This window comes from Mirounga leonina, unplaced genomic scaffold (genome assembly GCF_011800145.1).
Source record: "Mirounga leonina isolate KUSES-001 unplaced genomic scaffold, KU_Mleo_1.0 Mir_447, whole genome shotgun sequence".
NCBI classification, from domain to species: Eukaryota; Metazoa; Chordata; class Mammalia; order Carnivora; family Phocidae; genus Mirounga; species Mirounga leonina.
Genome location: NW_023270757.1, coordinates 3,172,612 through 3,184,627, shown reverse-complemented (window position 1 = coordinate 3,184,627; position 12,016 = coordinate 3,172,612). Strand labels below are relative to the sequence as shown.

General features: G+C 40.5%; 1 protein-coding gene across 4 annotated transcripts in view; it reads left to right on the top strand.

Annotated features, from left to right (window-relative positions):
* The window catches only part of SH3GL2 (SH3 domain containing GRB2 like 2, endophilin A1), a 217,486-nt gene that overhangs the window by 176,658 nt on the left and 28,812 nt on the right, over positions 1-12,016 (top strand). For 2 of the 4 annotated variants that reach the window (XM_034987939.1, XM_034987940.1), the window contains exons 3-4: positions 1,909-1,960; positions 5,356-5,428. In XM_034987939.1, the coding sequence (XP_034843830.1) occupies positions 1,909-1,960; positions 5,356-5,428 (125 nt within the window). The remainder of the gene's footprint in view (positions 1-1,908; positions 1,961-5,355; positions 5,429-12,016) is intronic. The other 2 variants (XM_034987938.1, XM_034987937.1) reach the window with 1 other exon arrangement.

Here is a 12,016-nt window from a genome sequence, read left to right as displayed (position 1 = left end):
TTTAAAAAAAAGCCATGGCTATAACTGAATTCCCCATCACTGCCCATGTTTAAACAGTAGCTAAAACCACAGTGTGACAGTGGTGTGAGGCACACTGGTCATCATCTTTTTGGAGTTTTGTGGCAAGTAATTTGTTACTAATAATGTCACATTTTAATAATACCACTTCATTGAATTCTGGTGGTTTTATCTCAAATGAAGGAGAAAGGTATAAAGTCCCAGCCAGCAGGCTCAGAGTAACACCTATCCCTGAGTGCACCTGTGGGTGGCTGTCATGCCCCATGAGTATCTTCATGGATGTGGTGGTAAAACAGAAGGTGGAGATGACCATGCTAAGACCCTCACTCACTGGCATAGACTTGTAAGATGGGTGAGAGCCCCAGACAAGATGAGCTTTAAAGACACCTTTCTGCTGATCCCAAAATTCAGGGAAGTCATGTTTCTTCTCAGTGATGTGTTTACAATACACTTCCATGCTAATATTCATTAAAGGTAATGCCTAAGAAGATTAGCAAATATATATATATATACATACACACTGGGGAAATTTCAGTTTAATGCCTTGTTTATTTTTATTTTTCAACACACTATTAATTAAGCTTTCTGAATACCAGATAACTGCTGTACACAGAGCAGCTTAAGAACAGGTACATTAATTCTTCCAAGTCAGTAGGGAACTATTAAAACATCCTTATTGGGCCAGCCTGTATCTCACTGCCACACAAACTTTCCCAGGGAGCTGTTTTCATTATGTCTCTGTGACTTATTTAATTAGGTGTCTCATTCAGGGTTCTCATTACTTTAAGTGGGTGTGTGTACATTTTTAATAGGTTCGTTTTCTTAACTTCAGTGGTGGAAAAATGAAGAATTTGAAAAGATTTTAGTGTTTCATATGGCACATTAACATTTCTTTTTGTGTAACCACTGTGGAGTTATCCCATGTCCAGGTGGATGCTTAATTCATCTATTTATTATTGATCATCAGACCCAAAAACTGTCCTCCATTTTAAGATACCTATTTTTTCTTAAACTCTGCTACTGCATCCCTGTGACAGCATTTGGGATGATGCAGTATCTGATGGTATAGGGTCGGATCTTTAATCCTTTTGGTGCCCCACAAAGAATGCTGTGTAGTTCATGTGTGTTGTCACCTAGGTTCAGGATGCAATGACTACTTTTTTGCTAGTGGAAAAGGTCATATTCAGATGCCTCAGAACAATAACCCTGTTCCAGTCAATCCAGTGCCTTTGGGTTCTCTTGTGTCTTGTCTCTAGAGGCTGAGGCAGCTGGTGAAATGATCAGCATCCACAGGTTCAGTGTGGCACATGTTGGTAAAAATAGAACCCTAGCAAGGGAATGGCAGACTCTTTCTGTAAGCATATTAGGCTTTGTAGGTCAGAGAGCCTCTGTGGCCTCTGTCGTAACTTCTCACTTCTGCTGAAGAGCAACAGCAACTATTGATGATGCCTGAAAGGAAAGAGCATTGCCGTGTTCCAGTCAGAAGACACTGAAATTTGAATCTCATGTAATTATTATGTGCAATGAAATAGTCTTATTTTGAATTTTTCCAACTATTTAAAAATATAAAAACAGCTAGTGGCCCAGATTTGGCCCAGTGGCTACAGTTTGCCAATTCTTGCTTTTGCCCCATAAAGAAATATGGTATAGTGAGTAGAGCGGGTTAAGAGAGCTCTTTTTCTCCCTACTCACAGTTGTAGATCACAGGACTGGAGAGTGGAGGAAGAACATCCTGACTCTAAAGTATGACAGTTGCTAAAATCCTGGTATTGAGAAAATTGGAAGAAAAAAGACCAGAAGGATATATGCCTATGCTTTTACCTTCAGAAAAAAAACTTACATTGAATTTTTATGTCCTGAAAACATACCTATTTTTATACATATTTACAGTTTCACCTCTAAACAGCCTTTGCTGGTGGCTCCCTACCCCTCTCCAGACAAGGTGAGTTAAAGAAATGGAGTCTCAGCAACTCCCAGCAAGGAGTTGTAATTTAGGATGCATCAAAATTTATTTTCAAGTAGTGGGAAAATTTGGGCATTGAGGAAATCATGAACTGTATGTTATAAGTTCAGAGCTAAACTGTTGTTCTCAAATGGGAATGAACTCTTGCAAGTTAGGATAAATTATTTAAGTGGAAATCTTAGTTCGTATTAATTATAGCAGGCCTATTAATAAGAGAATATGTGCTTTTGGACATGGCCAGTTTAAGTATATAAAGAGCTTCCTAGCAAGTACCTAATAAGGCACACTCAGGGTTCTCACAAGGTAATGGCCCTCCATGACTGACACACTATAGCTTAGCAAAAAGGCTCCCAGACTTTATTACCAAGGACAGAGAAGTTAGAACCTGGTCAGTCTCCTACCTGCAGATGGCCATTGGACTGTTTAGTTCATCCAGCGGTCCTTCTCAGAAAACCTCTGACCCCCGACCCTAGAACTACTTTTCTTCCCCTCACAGCCATAGTGGATGTGTGACCCCAGACAGTTCATTTCCCTTCTCTAGGTTTGAACTTGCACATTCAAAACATTAAGGCTTTGGATTAGATGTTCCACTGGTCTCTGTTATGTTTAAGTGTATCAAGTGATACCTGTCACGGTAAAATCAAGAGCAAGATGCCTGTGAATGAATTTGCTAATAAGCTGTTCCACAGATTTTGAGGACTTAAAAAAAAAATACCCAGAAGATGGGATGGCACATGTTTTCCCCCTGGTCCGGTGTTGTCGGCCACTGCCAGATGCCCAGCCCCATCTGGGAGATGTCGCAAAGAGCTTTGCAGCTCTAACTTGGGCTCTCTCTTCATTTGGGAGGTGACTTTGTTGCCTGTCTATGAGGAACTTATGCTTTCAAGAAGTCATAGGGTAATAGTTAAGAACACAGACTCTGGAGCCATAATCAGGCGAGTTTCTTAAACCTCTCTTTATCTATTTCACGGGTTTCTGAGGATTAAATGAGTTAAGGTATTTAAAGCCCTTAGAATGATTTTTGACAAACAGAAAACACTTTATGATGGTGATGGGCATAATTATTATTGAGGGCAGGGATAGGAGAAAGTTAGAAATTGGTTAGTAGCCTAGGAGCAGATGACCTCAGAATATCAAATGGTCAGTGGACAATTCAGTTCCTTCTCTGGCTCACTCTCTTAGAAACCTTGAACTTTGGAATTGTTTCTTCTCATAGCCACACAGGACCCTTGGATACACATTTGACATCCAGTTCCTTCATCCCTATCATACAGTCTTTAGGAGATCTATGTTTCCCTCCCTCCCCCCTGTTACATGTCATGCATGTAACCTGGATTTTCGGCATGTTTGTCGTGCACACAACCTTTTATTCACTTCCATGAATTCCATGAGTGCATGGTTGGTATTCTTCTAACCCTGCCAGTACCTCCCCTGTGGCCACACAAGTCCTGTACTGCACAACTCCAGGGAACCCCTGTTCACTTCTGTACTAAACATGACTTGGTACATACTCAAATCTAAAGCATCCTACAAACTCAGGTCAACCAAAAGGACATGGTACAGGGTTCCTGTGTAGTCCTGCACCTCTTGAATAGGAGTGCTTCATAAGGTAATTTTATACCATGATGACCACACGAGAAAAAGTGGTTTCCTCTGTTAATCACAGTAATAAGAAACTCCTTACACAAAAATATGACTGCCATGGAATAGGAAATTATGAAGTACTGAAAAACCAAATTGAATGATAAAATATGCTGATGGATTTTGGTTTGGTTTCTGATTATGAAAGACATTTAGCCCATCCATAAAAGGCTGATTTTATATGTAGGTATAGTATCTTACTGAAAAATTTCTTGGAATTGAGGGAGGGGCACTTGAACTCCAGTTAAAACAAAACAATAAAGTCCCCATGGACTTAATTGGTATCTGAAATTCTATCACCAACAATTTCTTTCACTCCTATGTATATCATATAGCCCATGCACATACCTTGGATAGGAGGATGCATTTGTTTTTATTAGTTAGGTACCCTGTGGAGTGGAGTGAGTGAGTGGACCACACATGTGGATAAGGAAAGGATTTTATCGGGGAATATAGAGTGGACTATTACAGACTCTCCATGTAAGGAGGAGGGCCCAACAGAGAGAGGGCATGCTGACCTGCTGAACGCAAATGCTGACCATTCAAAATTTTGCAGAGATAGACTCTAAGATTGAGATTTTGATTTGGAATTAGCCAAAAGTTTAGGGATTGATTAGAAGTGTTTGCTCAAGAGTTTTATATATTTAGGATGTTCTGAGAAGTTAAATAAAAACTTTCCATCTCTTAACTTGAATAAACAGAGTTGATGTTGCATTTTTCTTTCTTTCTGTCCCTGAAACCTGCCACCATGCCTGGCCCACTGTAGACATCCCATAAATGCCTCTGGGGCAAAATATGATTCATGATCTCCACGTTCTTTTTCTTTTTCTTTTTTTTTTAAACTTTTATTTATGTTTATTTTATGTTAAATGTATTCATGGGCTATATGTTTTTATTCCTTTGGGTTTTTTTCCTTAGGTGCGTGTGTATGCATGCATGTGTGCATGCAGCCTCCTCTTCTGGTTTGGGAAAAGTTCATTCTTTTCAGTAAAAATCAGCTCAGTGCACCTGAGTGAGCTCATGTAGGGGTTAATCTATGAGCTCTGAAAACCTGGGGTTCACCTTGGGGGTTTTACTCATCTAGACATGCTCAGTGACCAGAGAATCCACATGAAGAACCTTAAGTTCAGCATTATTCCCTGCATTTTAAGCATGTACAGCAAAAATTCAGTATCTTATTGGGCATGGGACCCATATCCAGCCCCACTGTTTGGCCTGGGCACACTTACCATCTCCAGCATTGTAGCAATGGGATGGCACATATTCTATAAAGTGACATAATTTTGTTGGCATTTTGGATATGCATACTCTCTATGGCTTGGGCAGTTTCAAGGGTATTCTTAACGTGAACACAGAGATTTGAACCTCTTGATTTGCATGATTGTGTGGGGGTTTCTGGGTGAAGTTGATAGGGAACCATTTTCAGAGACCATTTCAGGCCACTTAGGGGAAGAGGAAGCTATCTCCACCTTATTTGCCAGAAGACAGTGAAGTATGTTTTGAAACATTTTAGGAAATTCCAGGTTCCTCGTTCAGTAAATAGGGTTTCCACATCTTGATGGAGCCTAGCAGAAGGTGAAGCGGTTCTTCTTCGGGAGCATCTCCAGCCCCTCACTGTCCACTGCAGGGCTTGGTTCTCTGTTGTAGCACCTGTTGTTGTATCTACTCAAGCACAACTTGGGAACTGAAGCTGATAATTCTTGTCCGTTAGAACATCTCTTTTCTCATTCCAGAAAGTGGATGTCACCAGCAGGGCTGTGATGGAAATAATGACCAAAACAATTGAATACCTTCAACCCAATCCAGGTAAGGGATTGCTTTATACTTTCAGGGTGTCCCTCCAATGTGTAGTTTCTCTTTGATCGACATTTAGGTTTGGTGTGCTTCTCCTTCCTCAGCCCACCTTTCTGGAGCTTCAGTGACTTCCTATAGAGCACCTTAACTGAGGAGGGAGGACTTTTTAAGGCTCACATCGAAGTACTGGAGGATTCTGTGATATTTTGGCTGATTCTAGTGTATTTAACAAACAGCATAGCATGGACAGCTTGGGTGGCACATCATGTCAGGGTAGCTGCAAACTGCAAGCAATCAAACTTTAATTCTCAAGGGATGGTAAGAAAGAATTGGGATAATTTTAAGATAAGATATAGTAATTTCCAGAAGGTGTGAAAAAGTAGGAAGTTTTTGTGAAATATGGAGGGTTTCTGTTCATACAGCATCACTAAAGTTTTTGGAGGGTTGTTCTTGATTCCGATTCTTCTCTGAGTATGTGGCTGGTTAGCATTTGTTCCCACTAGCTTGTGATGTTTTGAGAGAAGCAAGTTATAATAGAGATCATGGATCTCGCCCTTGAAAGGAGAACCAGGCAGAACTGGGCAGTGTCTGTAGGCACAAGGTATGACAAAGCAGAACGGCCTATGTCCTCGACCTCCTCACTCCTCTTCCTGACATCAGTCCCTAACACAGAGCATAGGAAGGCTGGAGGAAAGCCTTGAAGCATGGCTGAGTGTATTTACGTGAGAAGTATGAATATTTAGAAAACTCACTTTTGGGACTAGTTTCCTTTGGGAGTTTCAGGTTGGGAGTCTAGTGTCTTTGGTGGTCCTGGGGAGGGTGGTCTAGACACTGTGTCAGCCCCAGAGCACTAGTGGGCAAGAGATGAGAAAAGGAGAAGGTGTGGGGTAGGAGGTGAGTGAGTGCCACAGGAAGTTTGCCTAGCTCTCTACTGCCTCCTGCTGCTGGTGGAGCTTTCGTCCAACCTTTATTTACCTGGGGAAGCACAGCTACTGTCTCAGACATGAACAAACTGGGCAGGAATGACATTCTTGATTTTTTTTTTTTTCTTTTTAAAATACATCAGAGATGGGATTATTCTGTATTTTCCTTCCTTATATACATACAGGGAGGAAAATACAGAAGTAAGAATAGTAAGCTATAGGAACTAGGAATGTAACTGATTGTGAACCAGATGATTAGCAAATTAGGCAAAGAAGAGCAAAAAGGAAGTTCCTAATTTTTACCAGAGCCTTCTCTGTGACCTTTATATTCATTCCACAGAGATGCAAGGATCTCGTCGATGGTCATTTATTCCCTAGTATTCCTATCACAACCGTGGTAGGTCAGGTTCTGAGGAGAGCTGCTCAACCTGCCTCACCAAAAGAAATCATTGAATAAGGGCAGGAAATTTGTGTTTTTATCTTTGCATAGAACTTTGAAGTGCTCTCTGATCTCCTGGGATTTGCACATGAATTGTGCTGGTAATTCATTGTTGTAGGGCTAAGATAATTACAGGGTAAGGGAGGGAAAATAGACTATTTATTGAGCACTAATGCATTTTTAGGGCAGTGCTAATTATATACACTGTCTCAACTCTAAAAGTAACCATTTTTTTCTGATTGGAAAAATAACACACAGTTGAACAATTCATAATTATGGAAAAGGGACTAAAAATCTACCGTAACCACAAATCCTTAGTGGAAACCATCAGCGTTCTTGAGTATAATGGAACTCTGTTGTAGGTAGCTGTAGTGTGTGGAATGGTATGCCCCCTCAAAATTCAGGCCACCCAGAATCTCAGAATATGACCCTATTTGGGAATAGAGTCTTTACAGATGTAATTAGTTAGTGATCTTGAGATAAAATCATTCTGGAGTTAGAGTGAGCCCTAAAGCAATGACTGGTATCTTTGTAAGAAGGGAAAACACAGAGATACGGGGAAGAAAGCCATGTGAAGTGGAGGCCGAGATTGGAGTGATGTGGCCACAAGCCAAGGAATTCCAAGAGCCACCAGAAACTGGGAGAGGCAAGGAAAGGATTCTCCCAGGCAGCCTCTGCAAAGAACCAGCCCTGCAGACACCTTGATTTCAGGCTTCTGGCTTCTTGAACTGTGAAAGAGTAAATTTCTGTTACGTTAACTCACACAGTTTGTGGCATTTTGTTATGGTAGCTCTAGAAAACTAATACAATGGGCTAGCCTTATTTTCTGCAGGAAGAAACAAGGGCCCGAGAATTTAAGAAACATTCCCAAAGTCACACACCTAGGAGAGGATGAAGTCAGAATTGGAACCCAAGTCAGAGGGGGTACAACAGAAATTCAGAAAGGAAACAAATTGTGGGATTGAGACTTATTTTTATTGTAATAAAAAGGATTACAGGAGGTGGTAATGGGGGAGATAAGAATTTTTAGAAATGACATTTTTAATAAAATGCTGAATATGTTTATTAGCTGCCAACATGTTGGTTTTATGGCTATTTGAAAATTGAATGGACATCCACCACCAAGAAGAACAATTAAGGCCATCCCCAGGCAATCCCAGTTTGGTTTCAGAAAAACAGTTATATATGGGCAGGCCATATATATGTACAAGTAAAGTGTCACCCAGAAGAGTCCAGAACAAAACAAAATTTCATATACTTATTCTATAGAATTTAGACAATCTGTATTTAATTGGTTTATGATATATGTGATTTAGTTCCTCCATCATTTTCTCACCCTGAGAGAAGACTCTTGGCTATAGCACTTTTGAAAGTGGCTGGTCAAGTATACTTGTTCACTATCCCAAGTGTCCTTGACAAGTGTATGTAGGAGTCTAGCAAACACTCAGAGGCACCCAGTCTTTGGGTATAGAAGAGCAGAAAAAGAATATTCTCAAACTCATACTTGGTAAATACTTTGACCACTCAGCCTCTCAGTGACCCCAGGAACTGGGTCAACCAGTATGTATCACCAGATGCTGGTCCTGAATAAGCGAGGTCTAGCTTGGGTCAGGACAGAGACTGATGCTGACCAACAGATTTACATGGACAGGCTGGTAGGGTCAGTGGAAATTCATGCTTTGAAGGTACTTTGAGAATATGTTGGATTAGATTAGTATTCTGGGATGTGTTCTGGCTTTCAGATCTTGTGGAGCATATCCATCTTTTATATTCTTAAAACCCAGTTCCTATTGAAATGATGACCAAAGAGAGTTTGATTAATTTTCATGAATCTATAGATATGCTATACGCTGTGTGGACCCCTTATCCACTCTTGCCCACTTCCAGAGTGAGGTTTTTTGAAAGGCAGATCTGATCATATCATTATCTTGCATAAAGCCTTTCAATGGCTTTTCATTGCTTTTAGGATTAAGTTTTAAATTTTTGACATGGCTTAAAGGGCCCTTCTTGCATGGTTAGTTTGCTGTCTCCCCTCCACCTTGCCAGGCAAATAGTACCCTTGGGTGCAGCATAAGGTCATTTAAAAGCCTTCCTTGACCCCTGACTAGTTAGGTTCCCCTGTCAACTTACCTGTCATGATTCCGGCTCTTTCCCTGGTGGCAATGCCACACTTGCTGTAAATGTCTGTGATGTGTGTGCTTTTGTTTGTCTTCCCCTGTAAGGACAGGACTGTGCCTGTCTTATTCCCATGTCCCCAGTCCATAGCTGAATTCGAGACAACCAGTGGCACTTGGGTATTTGAAGAAATGAATTATAAAACACTGTAGACAGTCATTGGCTAAAGTGATAAAACTGCTGTAATATAAAGAGGAGAAGGAAAAACTCTTGTTTTTCCCTAAACCATCAGCTCAACCCATATAACTAACATTTATCAAGTGCATTTATTTTTATGCAAAGACCAACTTTAGTTGTATTAGGGGTGGAAACAAGACGAAGATTGGGCCCCTGACCTCTGGTACTTCACAGCCTAATAGCATAAGATACATACATGCTGAGGAGAGCAGCCTGGAGGGCTTCAAAGCTAATTCCTTCTGCGAATTCCACTAATGAAGTGAACAAGGGTGAATGGGGTCACAGGTTTACAGGTATGCCCTGTGAACCAGGGCTTTCAAGAACATAGACCAGAGAGCTGTAAAGTCTTCTACCACAGATTGTAAAATATTCTGAATGGAACAGCATAAACCAGTACAAATTTGCAAACTACTGAGAAATAATTCAAATATGAAAAGTACTGTACTGATCGTGAGCTCTTATATTCTTATGGCATCTAAGAACAAAGATCATTCAAGAAGATATAAATCAGTTTTCTTATATGAGTAGTCTGATGCCTTATGGAGAAAAAAGTACTAAATCAGCGTTGTCGAATAGAAATAGATGCAAGTCACATGTGTAATTCTGAAATTTCTAATCTAATGTTGAATAGAAATAAGATGCAAGCCATCATTAAAGAGTAAAAAGAAAAGGAAAATTGATTTTAAATAATATGCTTTTAACCCAATATATCCAAAATTTAACCAATATTAAAATATTCAGAAATTTTACATTCTTTTTTATTCTTGTGCTAATTTTTGAAATTCAGTGTGTATTTCATACTTACAGCACAACTCAGTTTGGACTAGCCACATTTCAAATGATCGATAGCCTCATGTGGCCAGTGGTTCCCATAATGGACAGCTCTAGATAATTTGCCATTAAAGCTATTTATTATATTTTGATATATGTTTGTTGTTTAGCTCCTTGGCTTATGTATATTGGTGGTGGTTTTTTTCAGTAGAGAAATGAACCCTTGATTTTAGACTAGGATATCTTTAATTTTTTTTAACCTTTTGCAAATCTATTACATTGTACACCAGAGATCTTCCCCTGAAATAGAATGATGGACATGGCCAAATTGGGCTGCGTTTCCTTCCCAGCCTTAGCTTAGTGATTGTGACAGAGGCTTTTTCAGTTTGCACTGAAAAGTTGTTCTGACCCTGAGAAGTTATATAATCCTGTGCAAATTTCCAAGATGCATAGATAAACAGCAGTTTGGATATGAAAAACACTGTGCACAGTCAAGGTTTGATTCTCTACAGAAATGCTCTTTCCTTGAATGCCTGCACGATTTAGCTTTCTCCAGCATGCCTCAGATTGTGGCATTAAATCGGGGTCATTTTGTGTCTATTCATAATTTTTTAGTAATAATTTTAAATCTCATTTGTGGATTGTTGCCTGTGGAAGTAAAAGTTAGCTGTATTAATTTTGAAATATCTCATTAGTCACTGGAAAGATATTACATCAAAACTGTTATACTTCTTACCCACAGGCTCCTTCCAGAGATGAAAATGCACTGATTATAAGATATTTGGTGACAGTGGGACTGAAATCAATACATGTATTATTTGGCATTCATGTATTCAAATCCTTGGCTCCACACATCCTGAAATTGCTATGTTTCCTGGAGGGCAGGTCCTCAGTTGTATTCATCTTTTTTTTCAGGGCTCTTAGCATTGTGCCTGGTTCATTGTTGGCCCTCAGTATGTCTTCTGATTAGATGCACAAATGAATGTATCTATTTTTCTCTTAAAGAATAGGGGATATGTATGGAGGCTGGTAGCCAGAGCTTTTACTTTTCTAAATCCTGACACAGAAAAGTAAGGAAAATGCATGAAGGACAGATGACAAAAGTAATTCTGAGGAAAATGTTGCTAAACTTGAAAGGAATAGGGTCTTTCAGGGATGAACATATCAAAGAGGAAAATAAGGTGGGTGGTATGTGGTGTCATTCATATGCTATATGTACTCCACAGGCTGGAGGGTTTTCCTATTTTCACTGCATCTTTGGGAAAAACGGTGAAAATGAATAGGTTCCTAATATATTTGAGGCACCTTAAATGATCCGGTTTTAAGTCAGCTGGCACTGGTAGATTACTGATACTCATTTCTGTGTCTCTAAGGACTGCTAAAGCCAGACCTTATTTAAAATATACTTAATCATAACAGATATTAGACATTTAAAATATGCATACATAGAGAATATTAAGCTAATGGAGTCTCACTCTAATAGCCTTGAATCCGTGATCCCCTACTTGCGTGTGGTGGTCCCTGCTCTTTGTCTGTCTCTCCACATCCCTTCTCGCTCTCGTGCACCCTCCTGCAGGCCTCCTGGCCTTACAGTCTCTCTGGGGCTTCATGCTCTTTCCTGCAGCAGGACTTGGCACTTGGCTGTTCCCACTTCCTGGAATGCCCACCTGCCCCTTACCTGACATCTGTCCTGTTACTCATCCTTCCTACTTTGTCTTAAATATCACCTCCCCCGAGAGCCATTCCCTGAGCCTCCTCTGAATCAGCTCCACTCCACTGTTGCATTCTCGTGAGGCCTGCACGTGAGTCCTCTCCACAAATCTCTCCGGTGGTTCCCATTTAGAATAGTATTGAAAGCCATTATTGTGGGTTACAGGATCGACGATCTGACTTCATTTCCTACGTGCCTGCCCGTCTCCATCGGCTCACTGGGCACCAGCATCTCCAGCCTCCCCGGCATTCCTCAGACATACAGCACTCCCACTCATCCGGACGGTGCCCGCCCTGCTGGCATCACCTGCTTCCACATCTTCTCAACAGCCTCACTCAGGTCTCTGCTCCAGTGTCGTCTTATTTGTGTGGCTTCCCTGACCATCTTGGTTAAAACACCACTCC